This window comes from Mauremys reevesii, linkage group 1, assembly GCF_016161935.1.
Source record: "Mauremys reevesii isolate NIE-2019 linkage group 1, ASM1616193v1, whole genome shotgun sequence".
Taxonomy (NCBI): Eukaryota; Metazoa; Chordata; order Testudines; family Geoemydidae; genus Mauremys; species Mauremys reevesii.
In genome coordinates, this window is record NC_052623.1 from 230,289,630 (window position 1) to 230,305,764 (window position 16,135).

Here is a 16,135-nt window from a genome sequence, read left to right on the forward strand (position 1 = left end):
TTGCTTGTTTTGCTGACTCATTGGCAAGTGACCCATTCACTCAAAGCTTAATTAGCAAATTCCCCATCCCCCTCAACACATGCTCACTCTTAACCCCTGCATGAACTGGATAGATAGTGTATAATTAATCAGTGAGGTCTGGTTTTGGGAGGCACATAGAATCCATGAATGCCATTGCAAGTGTTTTTTCCTTCATGGGGATGAATGCTTAAAATTAATTTCAGAGGGAACTAACTTTTCCTTTAATGAATGTACTTTTTAAAAGTTCATTCATCTATGGAGACTGCATGTCAATTTGAAACAAGTTTTATATGGCAGCTTCCCTGATCAGCAATGCTTTTGACAGAGTGACTTAGTTTTGACAATTAAAAGGAAGGAGAGCTCCAAAGATGATGATTGAGGCTTGTAAATGTCTCTCTGAAATACACAGCAAACTCCTGTACAGTAACTCCTCACTTAAAGTTGTCCAGTTAATGTTGTTTCATTGTTACGTTGCTGATCAATTAGATGCTCGTTTAAAGTTTCGCAATGTTCCCGTACCACATTGTTTGGCAGCCGCCTGCTTTGTCCATTGCTTGCAGAAAGAGCAGCCCATTGGAGCTAGTTGGTGGAGGCTTGGAACCAGGGTGGACCGGCAGCTCCCCCATCAGCTCCCCACTCCCCTAAGTTCCCTGTGTGGCAGCCACCCAGCAGGCTATCAATTGCCAGCAGTTCAGCTGTCCCTCCCCGCACCTGCCATGTGCTGCTCCTGCCCTCTGCCTTGGAGCTGCTCCCGGGAGCCTCCTGCTTGCTGCTTTTTGGGTGGGTGGGGGAGGTGATATAAGAGGGGGCTAATATCAGGGAGTCCCCCTGTTCCTGCCCCCCACTTACCCCATCTCCATACAGCAGGGGGCGGGGAGGGACACGACAGGGCTCAGGAGGGAGCGACAGGGCTGGCTCTAGGTTTTTTGCCGCCCCAAGCAAAAAAATTTTGGCTGCCCCAGCTCTGGGCCTCCCCCCAACCCGCACCCCCCTGTCATCCCAGCTCTGGGCTCTCCCTCCCACACACACCCTGTGCTGCCCCAGCTCTGGGCTCACCCATTCCCCCTACCAGTGCCCCCCCACCCACACACCCCCTGCCGCCCCAGCCCTGGGCTCTGCCTCCTCCACCTGCACCCCCTGCCGCCCCAGCCCGTGGCTCTGCCCCTCCACCTGTACCCCCTGCTGCCCCAGCCCTGGGCTCTGCCCCCTCCACCTGTACCCCCTGCTGCCCCAGCCCTGGGCTCTCCCCCTCCCCACCTGCACCCTCCTTCCGTCCCAGCCTTGGGTCACTGGTAACTCGCTCCCAGGGCAGGTCATTCATCAGGAATTTTGGATGTGCACAGAACACAGACAGGATTGGTTCCCATATGGTTACAGAGCTGCAGTAAAGTGGAACAATTTTCAGCTTGTGCGATTGGAGGATATCTGGATGCATATTATAAGACTGTCCTCCATAAATGAGGAAAAGTTGAGGTGCCTTTATTATTCTTTTGTTCCACTCTTTGTTTCTATGGGGAATTTGCCAATGCAATATTACTGTCTTCCTTTTAAACAAATAAAACTAAAAAAAAAAAAGGCACTGGCTGTTGAAAATAGAAATTCCAGTCCTAAAAACCACTGGGAAGCATTTCTTGCTCAATTTTATCCTACTTTTTCTACAGCAAATTACAGTGGATCAGTATATTTGATTTGGGAGAAATAAAGTAACAACTGCCCAAATTGAGCTTGAGCACTCCTGAATTTTGAGGTGTTCAAATCTGGAAGGCGAGTGCTAGATTCCCTTTCTGAATATTGGCTAAATCTGGAAAGGAAAAGTCAATTTCTGCCTCCATGGTTCAGAAGTGGAAATCCTCCTACGTGCCTGGTACTGTATCTAAAGCTGCCCAGGTCCTCTAGCAGAGCCTCCCCTTTCTTACTTTTCATTTTAAATTCTAGTGGGATCCACGTACCCCCCTTGCTAGGCTTCAGATAGAGAGGTGCACTGTCCATTCAGTCCACCCAATTCTTTCTTTGGGGGCTTCAAGGTGAGGTCACACCAGTATCCCTAATCCAGTCTGGGGATGTCTTCTGAAGGGGACATCTGGGGCAAAGCCTTCTAGTCCTTGGGCACACTTGTTCCCCATTCACAGGGCCACCCCACTCTAGCAGTGAGCTCTCCATTCACAGCAAGCTGCAGCATGAGTTTTCAGCTACCTCACTCCCTCCCCCTCCCTTTCCTGTTGATAGCAGACAAGGGAAAGCTGGGAAATGTAGTTCTTTCCCTGTTCCAGAGATGGCTCTATAGACAGGGAGCTAACCAAGGAACTACAGCTCCCAGGGCCCCCTGGTGGTTCTCAGCTCCCAGGCTGGATCCCTGTGGGCTGCTGCCTCTGCAAATGGGATGCCCCAAGCACCTGCTTGCTTTGCTGGTGCCTAGAGCCGCCCCTGGCAATATTATTTCCTTTCTTCTCCTGACTCCCAGGTGCACCCTCTTTCTCTCCCTCCATGTGAAACTGATAAGCTCTGGAGGAGAACAAGAGATGAAAGGAACAGCGATGGTGTGACAGGAAGAATAGATGATATTGTCAAAGCAGACGTATGATACATTGAAACAGAAGACTTCATGAAATTATTTCCATTTTATAATTTAAGAAATATTTCCTGCTGAAAGAAATATGACAGTATTGTACTGCTCTGACACTGTTGCAAGCTGTAGGGTATGTGACACTATACATACGGCAGATATTTCACTATCAGAACCTCATATGAATCAGCATTCAGTATAATTATATATATGAATAAGGAGGGCATCTTCTAAAATACCTTCATTGTTGCTCATAGCTTACCCAAATTTATGTATTCCGCCTGCCTATTATAAACAGGAATGCCAAATGAAAGTGAAATAGAAACTTGTTTCCACATCTGGAGAGAACCTATTTATTGAATTTAGCTACTTGAACAAGTATGGCTAAAGCTTACCAGAAACAGTAATGGAAGAGACAAAAGAGAGTTACCTTTTCTGTACCTGGTGTTCTTTGAGATGCGTTGCTCGTGTCCATTCAACTTCGATGTGTGTCCTTGACACATGCAGAGGGAAAAACTTCTGGCACTGGTGCAGTATCCACAGGGGACTGGCTCCGGCACCCCCTGGAGTGGCACGTACATGCTATGGTATATAGGGCAACGCCAGTTCCCCCAACCTTCAGTTCCTTCTTGCCGGAAATTCTGACAGAGGGGAAGGAGGGCAGGTTGTGGAATGGACATGAGCAACACATCTCGAAGAACGCCAGTTACGGAAAAGGTAACTGTCTTTTCTTCTTCAAGTGACTGCTCATGTGTGTTCAACTTAGGTGACTCCCAAGCAGAACCTCTTGGAGATGGGTAGGAGTTCACAGACGTATATATTGCAACACAGCTCTGCCGAACCCAGCGTTGTCCATGGCTTGCTGAGTGACAGCACAGTGGGCAATGAAGATGTGCACCAAGGACCACGTCATGGCTTGAAAGATGTCCTGGATTGGGGAGTGTGCCAGGAAGGCCACCGAAGATGCCTGAGCTCTGGTCGAGTGGGCTCTGATGATTGGCGGCAGAGGGACTCCTGCCAGCTTGTAGCAGGTCCAAATGCAAGAGGTGAACCAGTTAGAAATCCTCTGTGTGAACACTAGGAGGCCCTTCATCCTATCAGCAGTAGAGATGAAAAGATGAGTTGATTTATGGAAAGGCTTTGTCTGATCTATGTAGAAAGCCAGAGCCCCTCTTACATCCAAAATGTGAAGGTGCCTCACTTCACTAGTCTCGTGGGGCTTAGGGCAGAAGACTGGAAGAAATATGTCCTGGCTCACGTGGAAAGCAGACACCACCTCGGGAAGGAAGGCTGGGTGGGGCCGGAGCTGGACCTTGTCCTTATAGAAGACTGTGTACGGCAGTTCTGAGGTCAGAGCTCACAGCTCGGACACTCACCTCACCGACATCACTGCCACCAGGAAAGCTACCTTCCATGATAGGCAAGACAGGGGGCACGAGGCCAAAGGCTGAAAGGGCAGGCCCATGAGCCTGGACAGAACCAAGTTGAGATCCCACTGAGGGGCCGGGGACCGGACTTGAGGAAAAAGTCTCGAGACCTCTGAGGAACCTGACCGTCATATCATGGGAGAACACCATCTGCCCCTGGATGGGTGGATGAAAGGCCAAAATGGCTGTCAGATGCACCCTGATAGAGAAATGCACCAGGCCCTGGTTCCTCAAACGAAGGAGGTAGTCTAAGATTGACTGCACCAAAGAATGTGAAGGGAAGATGCCCTGTTTGGCTGCCCAGGGGGAAAACCTCGTCCACTTTGCCAGGTAGGTCAGCCTAGTCAAGGGCTTTCTCCTCTCAAGGAGGACCTTCTGGACCCCTTCCGAACAGGCCCATTCATCTGGGATCAGCCATGCAACATCCACGCTGGGACACAAGGTTGGGGAGCAAGAGTCGACCATGATCCTGTGACAGCAGGTCCGGTCGGTTCAAAAGGGGCCAGGGAGGGATCACTGACAAGCTCAATAACATCCCGAACCAGTGCTGGCGAGGCCACGCTGGGGCAATCCTGATAACCTGTGCCTTGCCTCTCTTGATTTTTTGCTAGGACCTTGCTGATGAGTGGAATCAAAGGGAATGTGTACATCAGGCTTCCTGCCCATGGCAGGAGGAAGGCGTCAGAGAGGGAGCCCACGCCTAAACCCCATCTGGGACAAAACCTGTGGCACCTCCTTTTCTGCCTGGTGGGGAACAAATCCACTTGGGGAGTTCTGGAAGATCTCTGGAAGATCATGAAGGCTACCTCTGGGTGGAGCACCCACTCATGGTGAGAGAAGAAGTCCCTGCTTAAGTGATCTGCTAGCATCAGGGCTGGCTCTACAGTTTTCACCGCCCCAAGCAGCGCGCCGAATTGCCGCCGCGGGTGGGGGGGCAGTCCCTGTGCCCTTAGGGCAGCAGGCACGTTTCCGCGGCGGAGGCAATTTGGCGGCAGCTTCTATGTTTAGCTGTCCGGGGCGGCTTCAGCTAAACATAGAAACTGCCGAATTGCGCCGTTGCGGAAACGCACGTGCCACCCTAAGGGCACACAGACAATCCCTCCCGCCCCCGCCCGCGGCGGCAATTCAGCACGCTGCTTGGGGGCAAAACAAGGGGGACTGCCACCCCTTGCAGAATGCCGCCCCAAGCACCATCTTGGTATGCTGGTGCCTGGAGCCGGCCCTGGCTAGCATGTTCCTGGCACCTGGAAGGTGACAAGCGTCTAGATGAATTCCATGGTCGATGCAGAAGTCCCAGAGACAGAGTATCTCTTGGCAGAGGGTCGAGGATCACGCTCCGCCTTGCCTGTTGATGTAGAACATTGAGGCTGTGTTGTCCATGAGGACTCTGACCACTCTGCCTGACAGGTGAGGTAGGAAGACCGCACATGCTCTGAGCACTGCCCTGAGCTCTTTGACGTTTATTTGTAGTGCCGATTCCTCTGGGGACCACATACCTTGGGTCTGGAGGGTGCTGAGGTGTGCCCCCCAGCCGATGTCCGAGGCATCCGAATCCAACTCGACTGAGTGAGGAGTGCATCCGGAGCCTGGCGTGGCACACTACATAGGTACATGCTGCCATGTGACCTAGGAGGCGCAGGCAAACCCTGGCCATGGTCAGGGGAAATGCGGAGACTTCCACAATGAAGCCCATCAGTGCCCTGAATCTCTCCAGTGGCGGGAACATCCTGGCACAGGTCGAGTTTAGCACCACTCCACTGAACTCTATCCTCTGTACTGGAACTAACATTGATTTTTTGTCATTCACCAACAGGCCGAGGTGATGGCAAGTGGCTATCACAACATCCCTTTGGACATGGGACCTGGCTCTGCCCTTGACTAGCCAGTCATTGAGGCACAGGTAGATCTGGACACCCTGACATCTGAGGTAGGCAGGCACCATCGACATGCACTTGGTAAATACCTGCGGTGCTGTCGCTAGGCCAAACGGGAGGACCACAGACTGATGGAGGTCAGGACCTACCATAAAATGGAGGGTGCATCTCTGTCCCTCAAAGATGGTGATGTGAAAGTACACATCCTTCAGATCAAGGGCAGCATATCAGTCTCTTGGATCCAGGGAGGAGATGATTGAGGCCAGGATTGAGGCCATGCAGAACTTCAGCTTTGCTAGGAAGCAGTTCAGGTCTCGCAGGTCCAGGATAGCTCACAGACCCCCACTTGTTCCTGAATTCTGGAGGAACGAACTCCACCACACCTAGCTGCAGTAACCCCTCTACCTCCTGAATGAGGAGACTCTCCTGAGAAGGGTCCCTGAAGAGGGATGGGGAGGGGAGGGTGGCAAGGAGGGGTAGAAAGCAACTGAAGGGTGTAACTCCACGCCACTGTACTGAGGACCCATCGGTCCGATGTTATAGATGCCCACACAGAGAGGAAAGGAGAAAGGCAGTTGGCAAAAATAAGAGAGAGGGAGGATCCTGGGAACTGTCCGGTATATTGCCCTCGGGCATACTCTCAAAACAAGTGCTTGTCCACCTGCTTATTGCGAGCCGAGCTCAACTGAGAGGCCACTTGTAGCCTCTGGATTTCTTATGGGGAGGCTCCTGGTGAGGGAGGGTCCCCTGACCCTGAGGCTGCTGCCCATTTATGGGCAGGGCTAGGAACATACAGGCCCAGCATTTTAAGTGTTGTGTGGAAGTCCTTTAGGCCATGGAGTTTATTGTCCGTCTGTTCCGCAAACAGGGCTTGCCCATTGACTGCTGAACATCCATGGACAAGCCAGAGAGGAGCAGCCAGGATGCCTGGCGCATGTCGACGGCTGAGGCCATGGTTCGGGCAGCAGTGTCCACCGCATCTGACGTCTCCTGGAGTGTCGCCCTGGCCGCAGTCATGCCCTCCTCCATAATAGCCCAGAACTCCTTCCTAGAAGCCTCAGAAAGAGATCCCCCAAACCTGGCTCACCACACGTTAAAATCACAGCATCCCAGGAGGGCCTGATGGTTGGCCACCCTCAACTGGAGGCTAGAGGACGAATAAACTGTATGCCTAAACAAGTCTAGTCTCTCGGAGTCTTTGTTCTTAGGGGTAGCCCTGGTTTGACCTTGTCGCTCCGTGGTTAACGGCTTCTGCAACTAGGGAGTTGGGAGCAGGGTGGGTGTACAGGTACTCGTGACCTTTGGATGGCACAAAGTACTTGCTCTCAGCCCTCTTGGAGATGGGTGGCAAGGAGGAGGGAATTTGCCACAGGGCATTAGTGATCTTAAAGACCCCATCATGAAGGGGCAGAGCCACCCTGGCCGGTGCTGTGGAGCAGAAGACATCGAAGAGAGTGTCTGAGGGCTCATCTGTCTCCTCGGCCTGAAGACCCAGGTTGGCAGCAACCCTCTTCAGTAGTTCCTGGTGCGCTTTAGCGTTATCTGGAGGAATTGGGGGAGGGGGTCCTGTTATAGCCTCGTCTGGTGGCGACAAGAAAGATGCCGGTGCCGTAGGGTCCTCCACAACCATTGGTGGCCCAGTGGCTTACGCCCCTGCTCCCTCTTGGACTTGCAGGGTCCTCGCACCCAAGGCTTCATGCGCCAGAGGAGGGCGGGAGAGAGAGGCAGCTAGTCTTTCCGAGGCTCCGGACACTAAGTGGGTAGCCTGAGATGACTGGGTGAACCCCCACAAGTTCCATGGGTACCATGGCGCCAGCCACTGTGCCTGAGGCCATGGGTCCGGTTTCGGTGCCAGCAATGTAGGTGGTACTGCCAGTACCGGAGCCCGTCCCACCATCAGGGAACCTTGCTTCAAACCAGGGCTGGATCCTGAGTGGTCGCTCCCAGGTGACCAGAATGGAGCAGAACGGTGGGTCTGTCCTGACTGGTGCCGGTCACTTTGCCTGGAGTTCCATCTGGAGCAGAGTCTTCAGGACCGGTGGCGCTCAATGGATCCACGACGGTGTGGAGCCACCAATCTATGTCTCGCGCCTGATGAGTGGTACCAGGATGATGAGCGGGACCAGGAGTCGGAGCAGGCCCAGTGCCAGGAAGCACCCGCATGTGATGATGCCCTCCTAGGGGATCAGCAACGATCTGAGGAATGGTACTGTCGATCCTTTGATGGGTCCCTGGAGCGGTACCACAGTCTCGGAGATACCAGGTGCCAGGACTGGTACTCCTGCTGGGGGGTGTGTGCCTCCAAAGGTCTGCACCCAGTGGCCAGCGAGCTGTGCCTCAAGCCTCTCTGCCCAAGGTTTGGGGACTGAATGGGCCTGCGCTGTATCTGCCTATTGTGGTCAGATGCATGGCGGCTATGGGAGGGCAAGTGCTGGCGGGATGTCCCCCGCGATGGGGAATGGTGCCGCTGAAGCGGGGACGGATGTGGTCCGAATGCGGGTTTACCCTGTGACTGGGAAACCACAGGAGCCGATCTGGTTGGCACCGGGAGGAATGTGATCTCCTGTGCTGCCTGCAGGGCCACCGGTGTGGATGGCACGCGGAGCTGATGGAGGCCTCTGCCACTCTCCGGAGTAGCTAGCAGGGAGCGGGTTGGGCTACATCACTCCACTCCATCACTCTTGGGCCTGAGATCCCGATGTGGGTGAAGAGTTGCCCGGCATGGGACCTTGCTCACACCCAGTCTTATCCTTTCCCTTGCAGGAGGTTGGAGACCGGCCTCATCCCCCATTTTTGGGCTTCTTGGTTGGAGCCACGGATGGAGACCAGTGCTGACTAGTGGATGGTCCTGGTGGGGCGCTGTGCACTGAGGTCTCAGTACTCTGCACTGAGTTGGAGCGTTGTTCCAGTGCCAGGGTGAGTGCCGACTCCATACGGAGCACTCAAACAAATCTTGCGCTCCTTCTTAGTCCTTGGCTTGAAGGACTTGCAAATTTTTCACTTTTCACTAACGTTTCCTTCACCCAAGCAATGCAGACAACTGCTGTGTGTATCACTAATGGGCATGAGCCTCTTGCAGCGATCATAGGACTTAAAGCCTGGGGATCGAGGCATACCATGTCCTGAGGCAAAGTCCCATTTGAGACCTACAAAGTCTCTAACTATAGCTAAGGGATTTATAAACACTAATAAAACACTATATACAGTATAATACAGGAGATTACTAGTTTGTACGAACAAGCAGTTACAGCACTAACTGAAGTGGCAACAGATACAGCACCATCACTGGTGGCAAGAAGGAACTGAGGGTGGGGGGAACCGGCGGCGCCCTATATACCACGGCATGTGTGCGCCACTCCAGGGGGTGCTGAAGCCAGGCCCCTACAGATACTGCTGAGGGAAAAATTCCTGGCACCAGTGCATGTGGTGATCACACACGCCTAAGTTGAATGGACATGAGCAATCACTCGAAGAAGTAGTTTACATACTGGGAGTGATGTACTATTTAAACAGCCTCTTGCCCTAGTCACACTGTAAGTAGGGGGGGAAATGATATTCTCGAATAGCAACAATTCTCCCTCTGGATAATAAAGGAGCAGGATGGTGGGATTCTAACTAGAGTCCGATGCAGTGCTCTTTGGCTCAGAGAATTGCTGGAGCTGGTGTAGGGCCTCCAACGTGGCTGGCATTGCTGAGGTCTCTCTCAGTCTCAGAGGAATACAGAGACAACTCATCCCTGTGCACCTGCCTCTCATGAGTTGCTCTCTTAGACATGCAGCTGTACAGTAAATTCTGGCTCAGTACCAGGGACTAAGCTTTTATATGCGGCATAGACTAGCTCTATGGCATTCAACATGTTTAAAGGATACTTAATGAACACTCCAATATTGTGCTTGTAGATTTCACTTGGGAGGACTCCATTGAATTCAGTGGGCTTTGGATCAGGCCCTTATACTGCAGTATGTTTATGTACAAAGGAATACTCTTTAGGTAGTGTGACAAAGTTCCTCCTCTACCTTGGTGGGTCCTGCACTTATTGGCAGATCTGCTCACCTCAGTGATCTTCCTCACAGTCTGAATCAACTCCTCCTGTGCCTGATCAGGAGTTGGGAGGTTTGGGGGGAACCCTCTACTCCAGGTTCCAGCCCAGGGCCCTGTGGATTGCAGCTGTCTATAGTGCCTCTTGTAACAGCTGCATGACAGCTACAACTCCCTGCGGTACTTCCCCATGGCCTCCTCCAAACAAACACTTTCTTTATCCTCACCACAGGACCTTCCTCCTGGTGTCTGATAACACTTGTACTCCTTAGACCTCCAGCAGCTCACCCTCTCACTCTCAGCTCCTTGTGCCTCTTGCTCCCAGCTCCTCACATGCACTTCCTCTCCTCTGGCTCCTCCTCGCCTGACTGGAGTGAGCTTCTTTTTAAACCCAGGTGCCCTGATTAGCCTGCATTGACTGGCTGCAGGTGTTCTAATCAGCCTGTCTGCCTTAATTGGTTCTAGCAGGTTCCTGATTACTCTAGTGCAGCCCCTGCTCTGGTCACTCAGGGAACAGAAAACTACTCATCCAGTGACCAGTATATTTGCCCTCTACCAGACTCCTGTACCCCACTGGCCTGGGTCTGTCATAGTAGATAGATAAATTTAGCAAGTCCAACTCTTGGTCACACACCATTTCTCTAGGAAGGAAAACAGTTATTTTTTTTCCAGAACACTGAATGGTTGTTTTATTTTTAAATGAACATCATCAACAGAAAACCTCCTCCTGGAGGGGAGAGGAATCAATTTGAACACACCCTTTGGGATTTTCTCCTTCAAACACTATCACCCCTAATCATTAGGTCTCTGGGCTCAAATACCTGGTCATAAACCTAGGTCCACTGGCTTCTTGGGAAGCAGCCTTAGTTGTTGCACCGACCCATCCAATTAACAAGGAAATCACAGATTTGGGTGCGCCAGCTTCCAGGGTTCTATAACCTGCTTCCTGATTGGCCACATGGTCTTGACCCTGACTGGCTGGTGGCTATATATAAACTTCCTGCTTCTTTCCTGAACTTGTCTGAGCAACAAGCCATTGCCTGCTACTTGGATCCTACTTGATCCTGCTGTGTCACCTTGCCTGACACTGTCTTACTCCCTCACTCGATCTTGCCTTGCTATCTCACCAAGCCTCGCCAGCAGCCTTGATGTACCTCTCCCGTGGACAGAATCCCCTGGCTATTGGACCTCTTGCATGACATCTGATTACTGATCTGGACGGCCCTCAACTTGCCTGATTTCTGAGCATTACACTAACTTCCAGAAACTTATCTGCTGATTTTCTTTAACATTTACTCCTTTGGAGCCCACTGAAGCACATTGCTGTAAAGTTCAAGGAGAAGTTATCAAGTCCCCTATGTTGTTGGCGTGTCTAAAACTGCTGACACACATTACAAAAGGAGAGTAATATCTAGTAACTGACAGCTGCAACAATAAAATAGCTACTAAGGAACCTTACCTAGAGCTAACAATAACAGTATCCTGTGCTGAGCTATTGAGCAAATAGGTCATAAATATTTATCACAGGAAATGCAAACAGAGCTTTTAGAAGTCCTGTCAAAATAATATCCTCCACTTTATTTTGTGGGAAAGGACGGCATTTGGACTTTTGTTGTTTTATTATGAAAAATGTAGCTGCAGTTGTCAATGAAGAAAGCCGTAGAACTATGTGGAAAATTATATTCACTGAAGGCAAAATGATAGAAAAATTATGTGTTTGCCAGATTTGCAAAAAGCAAACAATAGGACACTTCTCAACTGAACCATTTGCTAGATGTAAGTTACCTCTGCAGGCAAGTATGCAATTCTAGGTCCAGGCCATAAGGAAACAGCAAAAAAAAAAAAAAAAAATCACAACATCCCTTCCTCCTCCTGGCCCAGTTTGTTAAGTCTTTAACTCCCTGGGGACCACTAATAAGACATCAAATAGCATCCTTCTCGTCAGTTTTGCCCAGGACAGAGTTTTAGATACTCTAAATTCTCCCACGGCTGCTACTTGTAGCCTCAATATACCCTCTGTACACTAATGTTTCCCAGTATTTTTAATGTTTCATAATTGAGGTTGATCCTGTAACTGGCACTGATGGATAGTGGGATGTGAATGGACTACAAGTCCCTCCATTGGTTTATCAGCTTTACTGCTGTGCCCTATGAAAGAAGAAAAGTATCATAATTGTTAGCACCTGTTGATGTTGTGGTGGTTCAACAGCCCTAAGAAGGGCAGGGAGATCCCGGGGGGGGGATGGGAGGGAGTACTTTGAATTTAATTTATGTTTGAGCAGTGTTCAGTTTTCCTAAGAGAGTCGGGGGCAGAAGTTTTAGTTAATGGCAGATAAATGTCACCATGTTTACAATGACAACATTTGTTAAATGTCACTGAAATTTGTTATGGATGCATCAAATTTGCATTGTGATTATGATGATTTCACACAGTCTCACCACATTGATGTCAACATGTTTTTGATGTTCATTGGGAATTATTATTTTCCATATAAAAATCAATAAAAAAAATAAAAATATATCTAGTTTTCAAATCCTGTATATCATTTAAGTGTTCTGTGTGCAGCTTATTTTTCCATACTAAACCTATGTAAGGTTTGTAGCAGAAGAGTGATACTGTCCTGAACAGGTGAAATATAACATAGTCATCTGCTCTACACACATTTAATTGCCCTGTGGATTTCAGTTTAGATTTCTTTGTAAAATGCAGCAACCTACCTTGGATTTCACCATATTTGCCACTCTCTCCTGCATTGATTGTCCTGCCTTTGGCCTCACAAGGATATAAACAGCTTCCACATCAGGGCTGGAGCGCAGTAGCTTTTCCATCAGTACTTTGCCCATAAAACCCGTGGCTCCTGTGATGAGTACGGTCTTTCCATTGTAATAAGCTGCAATTGAAGACATGGTGCGCTCTCTCGCTGTCCTTCTTCTGATTTCCTACAGGAGGTACCTGAGGGGAATCAGCAACAGAGCAAGAGATTAGATGCTGGGAAGTTTGACTAAGAATACAGTGCACACTTGAGGACCAATAGGGCCCACACCAGACCATGCTAGCTGACATCTGCAATAGCCTTTTCAGTCTGTTAGCTGAGGCAGCTCCTACAGCAGACCAATCAGCGGCAACTTTAAAGATTTTTTTTTTAAATAGAGGATTGAACATGGACCACACAAACTCATGAATTTGCAAAGCCTAAACTCCAGTGTAGCATTAGCCTCCACATTACTATTTATATTACTGTAGCATCTAGAGCAGAGGTAGGCAAACTACGGCCCATGGGCCACATCCAGCCTGTGGGGCCCACGGGCCACATCCAGCCTGTGGGACCCTCCTGCCCGGCTCCTGGCCTGGGAGGCTAATCCCCTCCCACGCAGCCTCAGCTCACTGCACCGCCAGTGTAATGCTCTGGGCAGCAGGTCTACGAGCTCTTGCCAGGCAGCACAGCAGCAGAGCCGCAGCCTGACCCGGTGCTCTGTGCTGTGCTGTGGCATGGCGTGGGTGGCTCCCATCTGTATGGTGCTCTGGGCAGTGCGGCTGTAATGCCACCAGCCACCAGTACTCCAGGCAGTGCGGTAAGGGGGCAGGGACCGGGAGAGGGGGTTGGATAGAGGGCAGGGGAGTTTGGGGTGGTGGTCAGGGAGTGGGGGTGTGGATAGGGGTCAGAGCAGTCAGAGGGTGGGGAACAGGGGGGTTGAATGGGGGCAGGGATCCTAAGGGGGCAGTCAGGAAGGAGAGGGCGGTTGGATGGGGTGGTGGGGGGCAGTCAGGGGCAGGGGTTCCGGGGCGGTCAGGGGACAAGGAGGAGTTAGATGGGGTCGGGGGCTGGGCCATGCCTGGCTGTTTGGGGAGGCACAGCAATTTCGGAAACCCAATGTGGCCCTCAGGCCATAAAGTTTGCCCACCCCAATCTAGAGGATGCAATCTAGAGTAAGCTAGGCACTGTCCATACACATAGTAAAAAAGACAGTTGCTGCCTTGAAGAGTTTACAGCCAAAATAGACAAGACAGACAAACAGCAGGATGGGAAATAGAGGCGCAGAGAGGCAAAGTGACTTGTTAAAGTTCACGCAGCAGATCAGCTCACAGACAGGGAACAGAACTCAGGCCTCCTAATGAATATCTTATCCACCAGACCACACTGTGTCAAATCAACTGGGATTGTGTCCCAGCATAAAAAGTTCATCTTGGACAGCCACCTTCCCATGGGGCCAACCTTTTCCTACCACCTATGATTTGGAAATGGGTTCATTTGGGTAAACCTGGTAAGGTGAGTGGGTCTCAGAGCCCAGGCTCCAGCTCGAGCATAAACATCTACACTACAATTTTTAGCCCCACAGCCCAAGGCCCACAAGACTGAGTCAACTGACCTAGGCTCTGAGACTCGGTGCCAAACATTTTCTATTGCAGACATGCCTTAAGCACAGGCTCTGACACAGGTTTGAGCTCGAGTCCCCCTTCCATCCATGCACAAATCAGGCTGACTTGGGTCAGCAAGCACTCAGGACCCAGGCCCTTGGACCCTGCTAGGGAGGTGGGTTAAAACCTGAGTCCTGCTGTGACTTGGGTCCAATCCCTGTCATTTTGCAGCGTGGATGCAACTCAAGCCACTCACCCAAGTCAGACCTGGGGCCAACAATTGTAAACCCAGGTATACAATGTAATGCGGATGCTCAAGCACAGGCTTGGAAACAGAGTCCACAAGTCCAGGTCCCAAAGACCCGGGCTTTACATGCAATGTAGACACACATATATCCTCTGTTTCTCTCATCACCCTGGGTTTCTCCTGAGCACAGATTTCTTATCTATTTGCTGTATTACTGGTAATCTAATTATCTATTAATCTAAATCTATATGCCTATCTGGATTTATATATGACCAATCATGTGACAGTTTTGTCATATGGGCAACTTGAGGCCATTCATTACACTCATTTAATTGTGATGTAGGCCGGATTTCAAAGTAGGCTAGTGCATTAAGTTACTGAGCCAGAGTCCCCACAATTATTAATTTGTAAAATAACCTCATTTGAAAGCGAAGTTTCTCTTTGACCCATTTTCTAAATTGGACGGTACACCTGATGATTGGTTTTGGATCTCTTCTAAAGCTGGGATTTTCCTTCGTTTTATATTATATAGTGCAGAGTCTACAAGGCTTGGGATAATACTTCAGCTGGATTTGATTCACTAACTTAAGCATCTGGGCTTCTGTACTGTTAAAGACATGGCTATTTTTTCCCCGATAGCGAATTTAGTGCTGATGAAAATTGACAGAGTGGCAGCACTGAAGACTGAAAATTCTATATAGATCCAATAAATATGTAATGCAGGTAATGACAGTATAAAATTTCCCAGCACCACCTAACCACTGTGCCACAACACTGCCACTACCTGGAAAGGTCGGGAGTACATGCTCTATATCTATACCAGGGGTCTCAAACATGCGGCCCGCGGGCCATTATTTTCTGCAGCCCGCGAGGTCCTTGCGGGCCCCCCCCTCCCCCAGCGTTTACCTAGAGCAGCTCCAGCCTGAGGCTCAGGGGCAGGGCAGACTCCCTGCCTGCCTGCCCTGCCCCTGTGCCACTCCGGGAAGCGGACAGAACCTGGGGGAGGAGAGGCGCAGGGGTGTGTGTTGATGTTACTTCAGGCACCGCCCCCAGCAGCTCCCATTGACCACCGCCCCCGAACCGCTCCTGCAGTCGAACCCCCTGCCCTGAGCCCCTTGCCACACCCTGCACCCCAAGCCCCTGCCACACCCCTCCTGTACCCCAAACCACTGCCCTGAGCCCTCTGCTGCACCCCAACCCTCTGCCATATCCTGCACCCTGACCTCCTGCCCTGAGCCCCTGCTGCACCCTGCACCCCAACCTCCTTCCCTGAGCTGCCTGCCGCACCCTGCACCCAACCCCCTGTCCTGAACACCCTTGCCACACCCCATACCCCTCCTGCACCCCAACCCACTGCCCTGAGCCCCCTGCCGCACCCCTCCTGCGCCCCGATCCCCTGCCCTGACCCCCTGCCGCACCCCTCACCTCTCCTGCACCCCACACCCCAATCCACTGCCCTGAGCCCCGTGCTGCATCCTTCCTGTACCCCGATCCCCTGCCCTGGCCCCCCTGCCACACCCCTCATCCCTCCTGCACCCAACACCCCAACTCCCTGCCTGAGCCCCTGCCACACCCCACACCCCTCGTGAACCCCCTGGGGGCAGGGAG

At 51.2% G+C, this 16,135-nt stretch overlaps 1 protein-coding gene across 9 annotated transcripts in view; it reads right to left on the reverse strand.

Moving 5' to 3' along the window:
* FAR2 (fatty acyl-CoA reductase 2) overlaps nucleotides 1–16,135 on the reverse strand; it is a 214,206-nt gene that overhangs the window by 102,132 nt on the left and 95,939 nt on the right. For all 9 annotated transcript variants that reach the window (XM_039545340.1, XM_039545315.1, XM_039545349.1 and 6 more), the window contains one exon: nucleotides 12,642–12,876. In XM_039545340.1, the coding sequence (XP_039401274.1) occupies nucleotides 12,642–12,830 (189 nt within the window). In that variant the 5' untranslated portion in view covers nucleotides 12,831–12,876. The remainder of the gene's footprint in view (nucleotides 1–12,641; nucleotides 12,877–16,135) is intronic.